At 39.4% G+C, this 15,566-nt stretch overlaps 1 protein-coding gene across 1 annotated transcript; it reads right to left on the reverse strand.

Moving 5' to 3' along the window:
* Window positions 1-7,787: 7,787 nt before the first annotated feature.
* On the reverse strand, window positions 7,788-15,362 carry LOC101630926 (ATP-binding cassette sub-family A member 8-like). The gene is given in 8 exon segments (XM_012733074.1): window positions 7,788-7,919; window positions 7,921-8,019; window positions 9,300-9,403; window positions 11,372-11,395; window positions 11,398-11,490; window positions 11,493-11,522; window positions 13,926-14,133; window positions 15,267-15,362. Coding segments are annotated over 8 exon segments (786 nt in total).
* Between the last annotated feature and the right edge of the window lie 204 nt (window positions 15,363-15,566).

Below are 15,566 nucleotides of genomic sequence, written 5' to 3' on the forward strand. Positions count from 1 at the left end.
CAACACCTCCTGGTTAAGAACTGAGTGTAGTGTCAGCGTGAGGTCATCCAACATCAGCGGGCCAAGCCTGTATAATGTGTATAATGTGATGGGCACATCCCCATAGTTCTTCAGTAAAGAAATAATGGCCATCAGGAACCCCATCACATTCACTAAGTAGAAATATCATGGTTCATTTTAATAGAACGCTTAATGGTTTTCATGTAGCCATGACAATGTCCCATCCACAAGGCGGTGGGTTCATTCACTGCGTTTAGAAATGTAAAAGGAGCATCACCATATGATGGACATGCATGAGACCCAAAAGGGGGTGCTGCTACTCCCCAATGGGGCCCTGATTCAGGTGCAAGAACCACCATGTCCAACCTTTTCTAACACAGAAAGAGACATTTCGTATGGCTGTTTTCTGTTTCCTCTTGGAAAGGCAGCACTACTTCCTCCCTGCGTATTCCCATCGTAGACAGCTGGCAATGATGATGGGTTTCTGGAAATGGCAAGTAAGTCATGTCAGACCTTCATCCTCTCATTAACTGGGAAACAGCTCTGTCCTCCCACAGATTGTCCTCCCGTGCTTCTACATATGAGCAAAGATATCCACCTGACACATGGATTGGCCATTGCCCCACCCTCGTACTCCTCTCCTACAAAAAAAAGCAGTTACTCAGAGACTGTTAACTTTATACAACCTGCCTGACCTCAGAAAAGGAGCAGAGTTCACCCTAAACTTGGTATTGTGCCCCTCCCCCAAGCTATAGTGAGGTACACTCCAAGTGCAGTGCACCTCTTTGCTCAGTTTCTAAAATTTACAAGCTCTTTTGAGCTTTTGCCATTTTTATTGCACCTTACTCTCTTATTCTCTAAGAATGACAGAGTTAACATGACTTTTAGTCTGCTCATTTGGTCGTAAAAATTTTGACTGACTACTAAAATAAAGTCATGATCCTCATTTGTGTGGATTTGAGGAGCCTGGAGTCACCTGAGAATAGAAACTGTAGACCCACCCTTTAACCGTTTGCACTTTTTGATGAAATAACCACTTCATGCTTCATCTCATCGAAATTTGTGGAAGTCAAGGAGCTTGCTGTCCTCTCTCTTTCTAGCTGGACATCTGCATCTTCCCCTTCTGGGTCTTCTGGGCTTTGAAACACACCATTGCTTCTTGGAGAAATTCTAGAGTCAAAACCATCCATTAATAATTGATTTAATTTCACAGTCGGGTGCCATGATATTGCATTTCTGAAATCTTACCCTTGAGGAGGTGGGTAAGCGCTAAATCCTCAATGCAGCCCTTTCTCCATTTACAATCTCCTCGCCTCTATCGGTGGTAAAATTATATTTAATGTCATTAGCTGTCTACATCTCTTTTTTTCTCCTTATCTATGGAATCATCATTTCTCCATATCAATGGAGGATTAGATGACTGGATGACGCCCACCTTCAGGTGCAGGAGAGCTGGGGTTTCACTCTTTTGCAAATCATGTTGGTGTGAGAGTATCAGAACACAGCTTCCTGGCTCTGACCGGACATCACTGCCACCTCTGCTTAAACCCACTGCCAGCTGCCCTGATTCCACAGATTAGAGTGTGAGCCGGGGAACCAGGATGATCTTTGAACTACAAAGGCAAGAAGCTAGAACACAGGCGCCATGTGCAGCTAATACTGAGGGCCCGTGGTAAGCACAGTTGCAGCTATCTTTGGTATCTTGCATCAAGATCTTTAAAGATCAGGTGAAAGGTGGACCCGGAGTGAGGAGGATGGGCAACGACCCTCCCAGGAGGGCACAGCTTTCACGGTCTTGTCTCCCTGAACACATCCTATCCGTAGCATTTGGTAGTTCTGTGCCCTTAACCCACATAGTTATTTCAGGCAAGTTTCAGCTTTTGCAACCTGAAAACTTGGAGTGCTTTAGGGCTATGTTGAAAAGTGAATGAAATATTTCACTTTGCATGCATACTGCTTGGCTCATGAGAAATATTCAATAAACATAAGGTGATGTTAGTCAGATGATGATGATGGTAACAGGAAATCAACATTTTATGGTGCTTTTATAGATCTGCTATTCTAAGTACTTGATCTATTTTATTCTACCAGGGAAATATATAACTTACAAATGGAGTTCAATTTGTGTTGCTTATTTTGCTATCTATTATTCATTTAACAATGCAGACTCCAACCATACTGAATTGCTTGTTAGTTGTCTCATCTCTGTTTTGATTCCACTTTACTCTCATTCTGCACTTATAGTTGAGAGAAACTAAAGAGAGAAAAGAAAAGCAAAAGCAAACACATAAACACACCCATAAAAATGAAGTAAAAACCAGCTGAAGTCAAAGGACACATTTGGGTGTGGAAGGTAACTACAGAGCTGGCTAAAATGAAAAGTAAAGTTGGTTTTAGGAGCCAGTGGGTTGGAGTCATGACACAGCTCCAGGGTTTTCTGTGCTGCTCACTGAGGGGTAGGTCAAATGTGACCTCAGGGGACCACCTCAGGGTGGATACTGGTGACCAAACTCATCTACATGCCACGAGATAACAAAAGATTGGATCAGTCACCAAGTTATAAAGACAGAGTCACCCCAGGACACTCACATGTACCCCATATCCAGTTTATAGGCTAGAAGTGCCAAAAATCCGAGCATGGTTGACAGAGAATAATGTAGTATTTTGGTATGTGTAGCTTCATAAAGAAAAGAAATCCCGAATATATCTCTACCATCTGTGTGTGATGAGGACACTTGACATTTACTATCTTGGCAAATTCTAAGCATAGAATACATGATTATTAACCATCGTCACCATGCAGTACATACATCTCAGAATTTATTTACGTCATAACTGAAAACTGTACCCCCTGACCAACCATCCTGTTTCTTTCACACCCCAGCCACTGGAGACCTTCCCTTGACACTGTTACTGTGTTTTATGTTTCTACTTTCTCAGATTCCAGGAGGAAGGAGGTCATGTAGTACTGGCTTTCCAGTGTCTGGCTTATTTCACTTAGTATAATGTCTTCTGCACTTATCCAGGATGTTGCAAATCACATGATTTCCATCTTTTAAAAGCCTCAGTAATATTTACATTCACTCATTCATAGATGGATGGTTAGGTTGTTTTCCTTATCTTGGTACCATAAGAGCGAGTGTGAGAGTGTAGATCTGTCATGGTGATTTTATTTCCTTTGTCTACACAACCAGAAGTGGAATTGCCAGATTACAAAGCATATGGAGAGCCCTGGATTTTCTGTCTTCAACAGAAAGTGCAGAGGTAAAAGATAAAGGCTCTGCCTTAGGTTATACAAAGTGGGAGAAAATAAAAATGAACTAGCAATTCGGTTACTTGTATTTACAGAGGAGGCATAGAGGTGGGTGCTTTGGAATAAAGCAGATCTCTACTAATAGGAACTCATATCCTTTTTAGTTGCAAGATGATAAAAATGAAAATGAATGGCCTGTTGGCTTTCTCATTGTCAAACTCAAGCAGATATTTTAAAATACAGATACTGTGGTCCCATCTGCATGAATTGACTCAGGATCTCTGCAGAGGCAGCTTTGAAACAGTCAGAACTCAGAACCTCTGCACTAAATATTTAGGCAAAGCTGCTGTAAACTTCCACAATTAAGTACTATGTCAGGCTGATTTAGAAACTAGCTTTGGAAGCATCTCTTAAAAAACGAACAAAACATACGAACAAGCCAAGTTCAAACAAAGCTTAGTGATTCAGTTAAACAAATTTCAGGCTTTATTTCTGACCCTTCTGGTAGTAAAAGAGAAACACAGCACTAATTGCCCATTGCCTTCCTAATGATGCTCAAGTTCCTCCCATATAGAAACAAAACAAGTGCTACAAGTCTCCCTTTGAGAAATAAAATCAACAAAATGCTGTTCAATTTCAATTTCTACTCACTTCGCAATACTTTCTCAAAATAAGTTGCCAAAGCCAGATAGAGGAAAATATCAAAAGCCATGATGAAGTGGGTGGATATGGTTAGATTTGAGGAGTCCAGTGTCATAGTCCAAGTGTATAAGCTGAAAAATAAAAAAGTAAAAAAAAATTAAGAAAAAAAAGTCAGGTTTATGAGATGTTTTAAACACTGGATTCGGCATAAAATAAAATAGCTACTTTTGGCTTCCTACTGGGAATACAGAGTGAGCGAGGAGACAGTCCGCCTGACAATTCTCAAATCTGTTGGAAGACAAGGGCATGTGGCCAACTACAATAAAAGTATGTTCCAAATGAAATTGGAGCACTAGATACATTTTTATCAAGTAGGACACAGTAGGCAAAGTATAGGTCTCACTGAAAATGGCTGGATAAAAGAGAATTTATGCTCCTGGACAAAGCACCAAGGGAAAAACATTTGTCTGTATCGTTCAATTTAATGAGCACTTATAACAGTCATTTTGCTGAGCACTAAATAATGGAGTTTTAAAGCCTGGTGCTGTCATTTAAGTTGACAGATGGCAGAGTTCAAGGTGAGAATCAGATGAAACGACAATTTATGAACAGTACTTGATAATCAACTAATATGTTTCCACATTAAACGTTTATTTAGCTGTTTTTTTTTTTCCCTATTGATGTACAAACCTATTCATTTTCTTTTGAGTTTCCAACTGGCATTTAATTTATATTTTCAATAAGTAAATTAACACTGGTTTATGGCACTGTATATGATTGAGAGTCAGAAGTTCATGAATCTTCTGATGAATGTTACCATCTCCACCACCAAAGCACCCACAGTCCCTATGAACCTTTAATTTTCTTTTACTTTGTAGTGTTTTTTTTTTTCCAGCGTTGAGCATTGATCAATTATGAAGTCAAATTGTGGAATAGTAATTTAGAATTACAATTACTACAAGTACATATTTAGTTAAAAGCCAAAGAGGAACTTTGTATTGTCTCTAAAGAATGATAAATTGTGTCTCCATACCCATTTACCAAATGGCTTGTCTTGCAAGGCTAAAACACTCACAAAGAGTTTAATAAGAGTTCACCCTCCTAACCTTCCAGCAATCGTCAGTAGGATTTTCAACCTTTTGATGTTGAGTATGGACATGAGATAAATGACTAAATTCCAAAGAGGAAAGATGTTTTAGAAAAGCCATTAACAATCATCAGATTGTTCTCACTTGGGCCATTCCGAGCATGTAGGCAAAGGGGCTAAAAAGACTTAAAATCCACTCCAGGGATGTTGGCAGCTGTCTGTACAAGGCCATAAATCCCAGACTCCTCCAAAAGACAGTGAGCAGGAACATGGTCAGCCAGGTGAGGAAAGAGTTCTTTACCAACACGCTCATTAGAAACATCAAAGCTATCTAAAATGAGAGAAGATCCAGTTGGTTTATGTTTCAATAAGAATTATTTGCATAAAAGGGAGATCTACTATAGAAAATTAGAGTAATATCATTATTTGGTCTATAAAAATACAAAAGGACACTTTGCAAGTTATGCTATAAATTTGCATGACAACGGTAGAGAAGTTGACTGGTACCAGTCTCCAACAGAGTGTAGAGAAGAAAAGTTATATGGAGAATGATGACCTAACTGGAAGCCAAGCACTGGGTGGGAAAACATCGAATAGACCAATCACCAAAGACAATCCACAGAGGAGAATGAGGGGGAAGACCACCTTGAAGCCAGACAGAATGACAAACTGGGAAGACGTTATAATAAGTGCCATTAAGAGAGCTATAATGACGATGAAGCCAGCATACATCAGTTCCCAGGAGAGCCTGACATCAGTTCCCAGGAGAGCCTGACAAGGAAACAAAATGTTGTTGTCAACCACAAAGGAGGCCCTTAAACGGATTCTAACACCATTCATTCATCCACTCATACATTCAGCAGATGTTTATCATGGTGGACATGTAAACACAAGATAAATATTCTGGGAGGAATTCTTCAAGAAAAAGGGACATTCTTTTATCTTAAAATAATTATTATTTTAAAATATTTTATTTATTCATTTATTTTTACATAGAACTGGGGTGCAGAAGACTCACCAGAGACATAGCAGATGAATCTACTGAAATCCACTGTTGAGGGGAGCAGTGGGCAAGATAGGAGAGGTCTGCTGCTCCATGTGGGTCACTCCCTGGCCGGGGATCAAACTCAAGCCATCTTGTGACAGTGCTGAGGGTAACCCTAGGTCACAAAGGAGGCTCCCTTTTCCTAAAATAAAATTCAGAAAGTGCGTACACACACACACCTCAATGTGGCAAAAACTGAAAAAGAAATCAGCCCAGTTGGAGATATTTTGGTTCAAACATTTGGCTGCAGTCTTACTCTGTGGTGTCAGTTAACTCTGGGATCTCCCCACATTCTTCCTGTCTTGGAGAGTTGGGCGGAGCCCCCTCAGTGACTCTGGGGTCCTGTTCTCTTTTCTGGGGAACATCAGGGGTGAGAAACTTCACACACTTCCTTGGGGAAAAGGAATTCTGCTACCTGACTCTCCACAAACTGCTTTCATCTTTCTTGGATACAGACACCAAATAATTTATAGACTTGCCTTGAATGCCATCATTTAAACAGCTTTCTTTCTTTTCTTCATCAGTGCCATCTTGTTAATTCATGATTTAAAGGGCACAGTGAAATAATAATAAAGATAAGGGTAAAACCAATGAAATTATAGGTGACACATACAATGACTATGTGCCAGAATATGTTTTAAGAACTTAGAAAATATTAATCCATTTTATCCTCAGGATAACCCTAAGCAATTAACAATTAAAAAAAAAAAACACAACAAGCACTGGACAGCTATACATCAGAGACATTCTGCAGGGAGGGGGAGGGAACAGGTCCAGAATGAAGGCTGGAGGAGCACAAAGGACTGTGGCGATGGTTCAAAGGTGACATGGTGGGAAATTCTATGGGGACTACACCTGAGGTTAAATGCGCACAAAAGCAGAGATTAAACATTAATAATAAAAACATAAATAACAAACATCCCACTGCATCTCTCATTAAACAACAACAACAACAAACAAACCCTAAGCAGACATAGCTTTGTTTTCCTCATTTTGAAAACATATTATCTGTTGAGAACCTGGGATTTCAGTAACAGTGATTCTAGTCTCGGATTTTGACTCTAGAGTCTTTAGGTTCCACTGTTCTGATAAAATGTCTGTCCAGTGCTAAATCAATAAAAAAGTCAATGTTGCTTTATGGGATTTGCTTCCAGATTTTTGATTTGTTGTCATATAAGTACTCCACCTGGCCCTCTCACCTTTCCTTTATTTTCCTTCTTCCTCACAGTAAACATTGCCTCCCTGCCTGTCCACTCCTTTAGACACAAATCCTCACACAGGACCTTGTCCATCCTTGGGATTATCCAACCTTTGACATTCCACATTCAAGCCACCCAGCCCCTATTCACAAACCTGTTGGCCTATTTCCTCAAATGTCTCCATCATAGCTGCTCATCAGTCTCAGAAGACCTCCTGGCTCCTCAATCTTATTTCTCTTTCAGTCCCATCTGGTTGGATTCATCCTGTCCAATCCCTGGATTCCATTTCACATGGCTAAAGCAGCAGAGTCACCATTTCTACCATAATTTCACTAGGAGCTCAATGGCCCTTCCCCTACTCCTGCTTCACAATCACCCTGCAAACCTGACCTTGATGTTCTTTCTCCAGCCAGAGAGAAGCTACCATCTCCTTGCCTTGGCCTGGCTGGCATCACACCAGCGCCAACTTATTTCATTCAGAGAGAGCAAAGGGAAGCAGTCAGGTAACCACTTGACTTTGAAGAAGGCCACATCTCCCAAATTCCTACCTTTATTCACTACTCACCAGAAGGCCGAGTCTCGAAGACCCATCATGGTCATCAAGCCTCTCATCTTCTTGTGCTCTTTTGTGACATTCATAGTTGCATAACAGATGAGTGGGGAAAAGGAAACAATGCAGAAAAAACTGAAGATAATTGATTTTGAGTCCTGTTTGACCAATGAAGGGGTATTGCCTCATGAGTTCTCCAGTCATTGACATCAACTGCTGCATCGCTGGGTGATGTGTTGTGATCTGAAGAAAGGTATGTAGTAAACACAATTTATGTTTAATGGATGACATGTCTGATTTTCTCTCAATTGCCTTTTTCCCTTTGGGCCTAATGCTAACAGAACTACTTACCTCCATGTACTGAGACTGTTCAGCTGCCCCAGGAATTCTGAGCCACCCATGTTTGCAAAAATTACTGTGTGTTTAATCATCCTCCTGCCAAACATCTCCTAGTGATTTGCTTGAAAGGCCTTTATGGCTTTATATATTCAGCAGCCCCCTTACCTCAAGATTTAGTTTAATTAATTTATTTTTAAGAAGATTTGTTTATTTAATAAACTCATGCCTTTTGCAGCAACATGGATGGAGCTGGAAGGGATCATGCTTAGTGAAATAAGCCAGGAAGAAAAATAAAAATACCAGATGGTCTCACTCATAGCAGGAGTATAAAGGACCAGGGTGTGTGGGGGGAAATAATGAACAACTATATACCAGAGACATTTTATGGGGGTGGAGTGGGGATGGGATCAAAAATGGGGAGGGGAGAGGGAAGAGCATGGGACTATGGTGATGGCACATGGGTGATTTGGTGATGGGAAGCCCATGGGGATTACAACTGAGATGGAAAAAGGCACAAAATGATATAAAAAAACTATTATAATAAAAAATGTAAAAATGTAAAAAAAGATTTTTTTGTTGTTGTTTATGCATACAAGAACTGGGGTGGAGGCCAGAATTCTCAGTGAGAGGATTCATAAGAGACAGAGCAGGGAGCAGAACAGGCATATTGCTGAGGAAAGCAGCAGGCGAGACAGGAGAGGTCTACTGTGCCATGTGGGTCAGCTCCCTGGCTAGGGAGTCAAACTCATGCTGCAGTGGCTGGCAATAGCTTGATAGCACTGAGACTTTAACCTCTGTACCACCAGGGAGACTCCCCAAGCTTTAGTTTTAAATGTAATTTCAATTAAGAATTTTTCTGTGACATTTTCCACTGAAAGTCTTTTGCTTGTATACTTCTCTGTCCTTTAGTCCTAACTCTGAGATAGCCTACTTCCCTTCTTCTAACAATTTTCTTAGTATATGCTTAGTTTCATGTCTGGTAGAATATTTTTGGTATTCTTTTTTTTTTAATGTTTCTATTGTCCATGGTATTTAGCAACTTAACTAAACTCTGTTGGAAAGAAATCTTTGCATAAGTAAAAGAAAAAGGCTATCCAATTAACATTTTCTTCCACAAGCTTTTAATGCTTTAATGCCTTGAGCCTGCACTAAACACTAATTGGCACAAAACATCTTGTACTTACTTCTATTATGGATGCATTAATGGCAGCTTGAAGAGCCACAAAACCTTCATTCCAGAATTTTGAAACTTCACACTCAGTACAGTAGTAAGTTCCATAACAATGAGCTTTCAGAAAAGAAGAAAATCATAACTATCAATATGAGTTACTCCAGTTCTGGTGAGTGGACACTGGACTTTATAGTGACTCCAGTTCTAAATGTTCTGATTTTAACTTCAAGCCCATGAAAACATAAATTATAGTAATGACTCTTGAAGTTCAGTAGGCAAGGGAAAGTTCTGCATTAAACTACAATGAGCACCACAAACTTTCTCATGCTCTCTGTGCTTCTTTGTCAATTAATAATTTTTCCTGATTTTATATTCCTGATTTTGTATTTTCACTAAATGCTTTTCAAAAGCTAGCAGGGTCTAATACAAATTGAGAAACATTGGAAGTTTGGAGACTAAACAATTCTGTTTAAATTATATCGGCACATCCTTTGAAGAAAAAAAATTTATTTTAAAAGAAAAGTTCCACTGGTAGGTTTATGACAAATTTATCCTTTTTCCATAACAGTGTTCTTGTATTTTTTTTCCTTCCAGAGAAATTATTTGTTGCTACTATCTTTTCTTTAATTAGTTCCTGATCATATCTTTTAAGAATTGTATTTTCCAACTAATTATTAACACTGTGTTTCTATGGGATCTGTCTTATGTTTTGATTCTTTTATTCTTGAGCACTTTGGACATGTCTGTGTTATTATTCTCAGGTTTTATAATCCCACTGGGAAGAAAATCCCTCTTTGTCGCTATTTCCCAACTCTAGAAAGGTATATTTTAATGCCTGTTTTTCCCAGATTGAACTATAAATTCATACTATAAATTTAGAGATATTTTATTTTTGTGTCCTGAGTAGAAGGTTAATAATCTCTTTTGTGTGCACCCCCGAGCCTGACCAGCCCAGTATCACTTTATTTCTGTTGATGGTCAGTTTCCCCAGATCAGGAAGGTGAGAAGAATAAGAACCCCAAATTCAAGGGAAGGTGGCCTGGAGCTACAAATTCCTACAGGGGAATTCTGTTTTGTTATCCAGAGCCCATGAAAAGACATGGACTTTGTCCACAGGAGACATTATTTTGTCTATTCCTTCACTGAAAAGATAGCCTGTCCATGTTTCAAATGGCTATGGGACTCTCCACCTCCCTCACCTGTCCCTGTGCAATCACTGTGACCCAGACCCGTTGGTTACTGAGCCTGGAAATGTCGTGAAACATTAATAATCTCTCTCTGAGATCTGGTGCCCTTCTCTGCTGGACCCTTGGGAACTTCCTTTTTTTTCTTCTAAGCTTACTCAAAAATTTTTCAGTATTTTACTTATTTTTGAATAGAAAAACAGGTGTACAGGCAAGAGGTATTTGTGGGGGATGGGTGAGAGGACTCACCAGAGACAGAGTGGGGAGCAGAACAGGTGGATCTACTGAAATCCATTGCTGAGGGGAGCAGTGGGCAGGAGAGGAGAGGTCTGCTGCACCATATGGGTCCCTCCCTGGTCAAGAATGGAACTTGGGCCTTAGTAGTGAAAGTGCTGAGACTTAACCCATAGGTCACCAGGGAGGCCCTTATTTAGTCAAATTTTTAAAGGGAAGTTTGTTCAGTTTCAGCCATAAACAGCTTTATTTGCACATAACAAATTATGTTGTATATAATAGTAATATCTACATCATGCACATGCATGCATATGTCTGTGTAAATATATAGATATATGATCATATTCAACCACCATGTAATATAACACGTTCATACAAAAATCAATATACTTTTTAAATCTGTTGTTACTTGTTGATCAAATTTTATTTATTTGCATTCATTCGTATAGTGGGGGATTACAACTTCATACTTCAACATGTACATATGCCACTCACTTTCCCCAAGCTCCAGTGTCAACATATCCTGAAAAATGTACATTTTTTAAACACATGGATTGATCTGATGACATCACATTGCAGACAGAGTTTGAGACTTGCTGTACTAGTATCTATTCCCATATAAGGCTTAGGGCATCACTGAAATAGAGAATCATGTCAGGGAAGTTACCTGTGTGGTCACTGTGTTCTTGGTTGGGATTCTGGGTCCGGGCAAGAATTGCAGATGATAAGAGTAGGTAGTAGTAAAAGTGACTCTTACTCTTTCCTCATCATAGTATGATGGAAAATTTTCATGCTTTCTTCATCTAAGACTTCTATACCTGCAATTACAAGAAGAGAATAATATGTTAATCATTTAGGAGTAAACCAACTTCAGGATGTTGTGTTCAATTACTTTTAGTAGAATTCTTTATGGAGATAAAATGAAGCACAATATTACTTTGAGTAAGTCAGGCAGAGTACAGTTGAGAAGAGACATTTCTAAATGCTATGCAGAAACAATCATATAAATTCATAGATTTTCATAGAATCACAAAGTTGGACAAGCTCTCTAAGCCACTTTTAAACCAATTAACTGCTTGGTGAGCTGCTTTTCATTTATGGGACAATCCTTGTAGATTCCCACCTAAGTCCTGCTTTCATATTCGTAACAATTATTTTTATTTGCCTAATATTCAGTCCTATTAAATGCACTAAAACTCATTTGGGGCAATGCCCCCCCTCCCACTCAGCATCCTGAGACTTCATGCGGGTCACAGGGTGACCTGGGATCCCAAAAATGGGCAATGCTGATACTGCATCCCACCTCCAATGACATTCACTCTTCATGACTGAGAGCAGCCCTAATCCAAAGGGACCATTTGCCCCAGTGGGTTTATCACTTCCAACTGCATTAAGAAAGATCTGAGCTCCCTCTGGAGCTGTCTAGGTGTGTTGTGCCAGGTTTCGAATCTCCCAGAGACCACCAAGGAGCCAATTCTGATGCAAAGCACATGAGGGTCTTTATTGCAAGCTTGAGCCTGGGCTCCCACCATGCAGCGACGCAGCAGCTGAAGTTGAGAGTCCTGAGCTCAGGGAAGGCAGAGCTTTTATTACAGAAGAGGGGAGTTTCAGCTCAGCAGAGGGGAGTTTTATCTCAGCAGTACATTGAACAAAGTTATCTTGTTTTAACCTGGTAAGATGTGACCTTCACTACTCGGCCGCATACCTTAGGACATCTGGCATTTTTCTAATATGTACTGGCTACTTGCCTACTTGCTAATTGGCTGTTGCTATGGGATGAGCAAGATTAGGACAGTTAAATTCGGTCTTGGCTCCTTGTTGATAACCGAAACTTAGGCCTGGCTGGTTCAGAAGCATTCTGAAGCCTGTCATGGCGTCAGTTTGGTCTTTCAGGTGGTAGGGCTGAGACCTGGGTTTCTGGAAACCAAGTCTGTGTTTGGGAGAGTCAGCCTGCGTGATGGTAGCATGTGGAACTGCAGACCGAGAAGTGGAGACTGCTCTTCCTTTTTTTGGTGCCAATAATCCACTTGTGCATGAACACTCTTGTTCTTTAAGCTAGGCAAACAAGACTCCTTTTGTTGGGGGTTCTGTGGTTAAAAACAAGCTCCAGCTTCTTACCCAGCAGAAGAGGATGGGAGGCTTCAGCGGACAAGAGGAGGCCTGGGGTTGCCATGGGAACCGGGCCATAAAACCTTGAGCTGATACAGGAACCAAGAATTGTTATTGGATCCCAGCCATAAATTCCACCTGTGGCCATTGAAGGCCAGTGTGAATTCCAAAGGAAGGCAGGCGCTAGCAATCCTGAGCCACATCGTAGTAAATAGCCAGGAAAAGCAGGTGTCCTAAATCTGAAAAGCCCAGCAAGATCAGTGTATGAAAAGGCCTCAAACAGCCTCTCTGTGGCAGATGAGCCTGCCTCCTCTTGCAGTGCATGTAATAAGTCTGCCTTATCTGTCCATTGTTCTGTTTCTGGTGAATTCTTTCACCCCTGTATTACCAGTCCCTGCAACACTTTTTCCTTAAAAGAAGTTGAATTGGGATTCTCATTAAAAATCAGATATTGTTCATCTTAGTTTGCATACGATGGTAATGAGGTTCAGAGGCGCAGATAGTTTACACACAATGTGCCATAGTCACAGTCCCGAGCTAGCGTTGGACCCAAACTCTCTGGCTTCAGGAAATTGCTGCAGAAGTGATTGCAACTATTTTATACTGTGTTTATTTCCATTGGGAAATATCTTAACAATGAAGGACAATTTGAAACAGAATACTTTCCATAGACTCTGCAAACAAACTAAGGCCATCTTTTTGGTAATAAAAGGTAGGAATAAAACTCCTATAATCAAATGCAGGGAAAGCAAAGACAGAGTTTGTTTCTTTGTAATAGCAAATATTAAAGCAATAGTTCCACTCTAATAATACTGCTGCCATAGCAACCTGTCAACATATGACTGCTTTTCAAAGTCTGCCTATGTGTGTATTCTGTCCAGATTATGTGGTCAAGGGACTGTGATACTACCTTGCTTGGCAAGAAATACATTCACAGTTTTGACTTATATTGAGTAATGGCATCTTATTAACAACAAGGGAAAGTATATTCATCTGTCCCATAATCTAGAGATACTGACAACTGACATGGTTTAACAACTGATACTGCACATTAAACACATGCTTCTGCACGCGAACGAGCCAAACGCTGACATTGGGAAAGGAAAACTCACCTCTCAAGGGGAGTGCTGAGGCTGCTTTCATCATTATCTGTTTGGTTGTTTCAGTCTGAGGTGTGTATACAATAGTAAATCTTGATATATTAACTGAATTGACTTCTCCCAGGGATAGGCTTTGCCATGAAGAAAAATGATTAACTTCATAGCTCCTGGGAATTAATATGCACAAAATAAGCAGTAGGAACAATGTAAGGAGCCATTCCTGAGGATCCAAAAGAGAGAATAAAGAGAATCGTTATTCCAATCAGACATCCACAACATTTGCTCCTATAGTTTGTTGCATGTTTTTATTTTTAAGCTCAATATGTTCCAGACTACAAATTGTTGAAAAGTATATACAGTCTCAGCAATCTGAGTAATCTCATGGGCTATTAAGAGGAATTCAGAAGTAGTGATCCCAGAGACAGACCAAAGCGGGCATGAAGTAGAGCAATATGAAAGACAACAGCAGCCTTCTGTTATAGATTGTCGGCTGGTATTAACAGTGGAGGCCGAGGCAAATTGTACTTGATTCAGGTCAAAGCCTATGTGTTACAACACGTAGTTTGGGTCATCACTTGCTTAGTTGTTATATATTGGTTGTATGACAAGATTCTGGTATCAGAAACTCAGCAGAATGCAGGTGACCTGAGAAACACTTTTTTGGTTTATTATCAATATTCATCATTTGCAAACTTCTAACCAGAAATTACTTTATTTTCTCAATTTGTGACTGTGGAATAAAATTCATAATAAATATATAACAGAATTTCAATTTAGTTAAATATTACTGAATGATATATATTAGTTAAATGTTACTGAGTGATATATATATATGTGTGTGTGTGTGTGTGTGTGTACACATATATACATATACACATATACATATACCAAAATTTTTGTTTCATGGTAAGATTATACGAACTAATGCTAATTTTCTTCTTGGCATTGGAAACATTTCCAATTTTTAAATTATTTTTGAAGACAATGATTATGTTTCTAAAAAAGAAAGAGATGTAAAAGAGAAAACATCAATTACCATTTCTGGGGGTTAATTTAAATTGATTAGCACATCTTCAGAAAACTAGTATTTAACCCAAGACCCATGAATGGAACAATTAGTAAAAAAGTGTGACCATTGAGAACATTTATTGAATTCTGTATTTCTCACCAGCTCAGTGCTTTTAGATTTCAAGCAAAATGCTTTCAGATTTTATTTGTGGTTGAGGAACTCCTTCTATTGTATAAAGATCTTTATTTTTTGGAGGGGAGAAAAAAAAGCAAACAACTCAGATACTTCCCAAAAGATCTCTTTTATCATCATAAATACACAGTGGCCCAGAAATTGATACATACCATCAAAAACTCTCTTTTCATTCTCCATTTTTTAAAAAAGTTCTTGCAGAGTAAGGTCAACGTTTGTTGACACACTCTTATCTCTCTCTTCATCATTTCCCCGTTTAATAAGAAATGAAAGAAGAGTAAATGTGAAGGTCTTAATATGAGAAGAGTCTGTGAACAAATGAAATAAAACAATTCACTTAAAACTCAGCCTTCCAATGTTCAACATCACTCGTAATAAGGGAGATGCAAATTAAAACCACAATGAGATACCACCTCACCCCAGTGAGAATGGCACATCTTCAAACAACTAGC

Source organism: Condylura cristata, unplaced genomic scaffold (genome assembly GCF_000260355.1).
Source record: "Condylura cristata isolate star-nosed mole 26May11 unplaced genomic scaffold, ConCri1.0 scaffold00038, whole genome shotgun sequence".
NCBI lineage: Eukaryota > Metazoa > Chordata > Mammalia > Eulipotyphla > Talpidae > Condylura > Condylura cristata.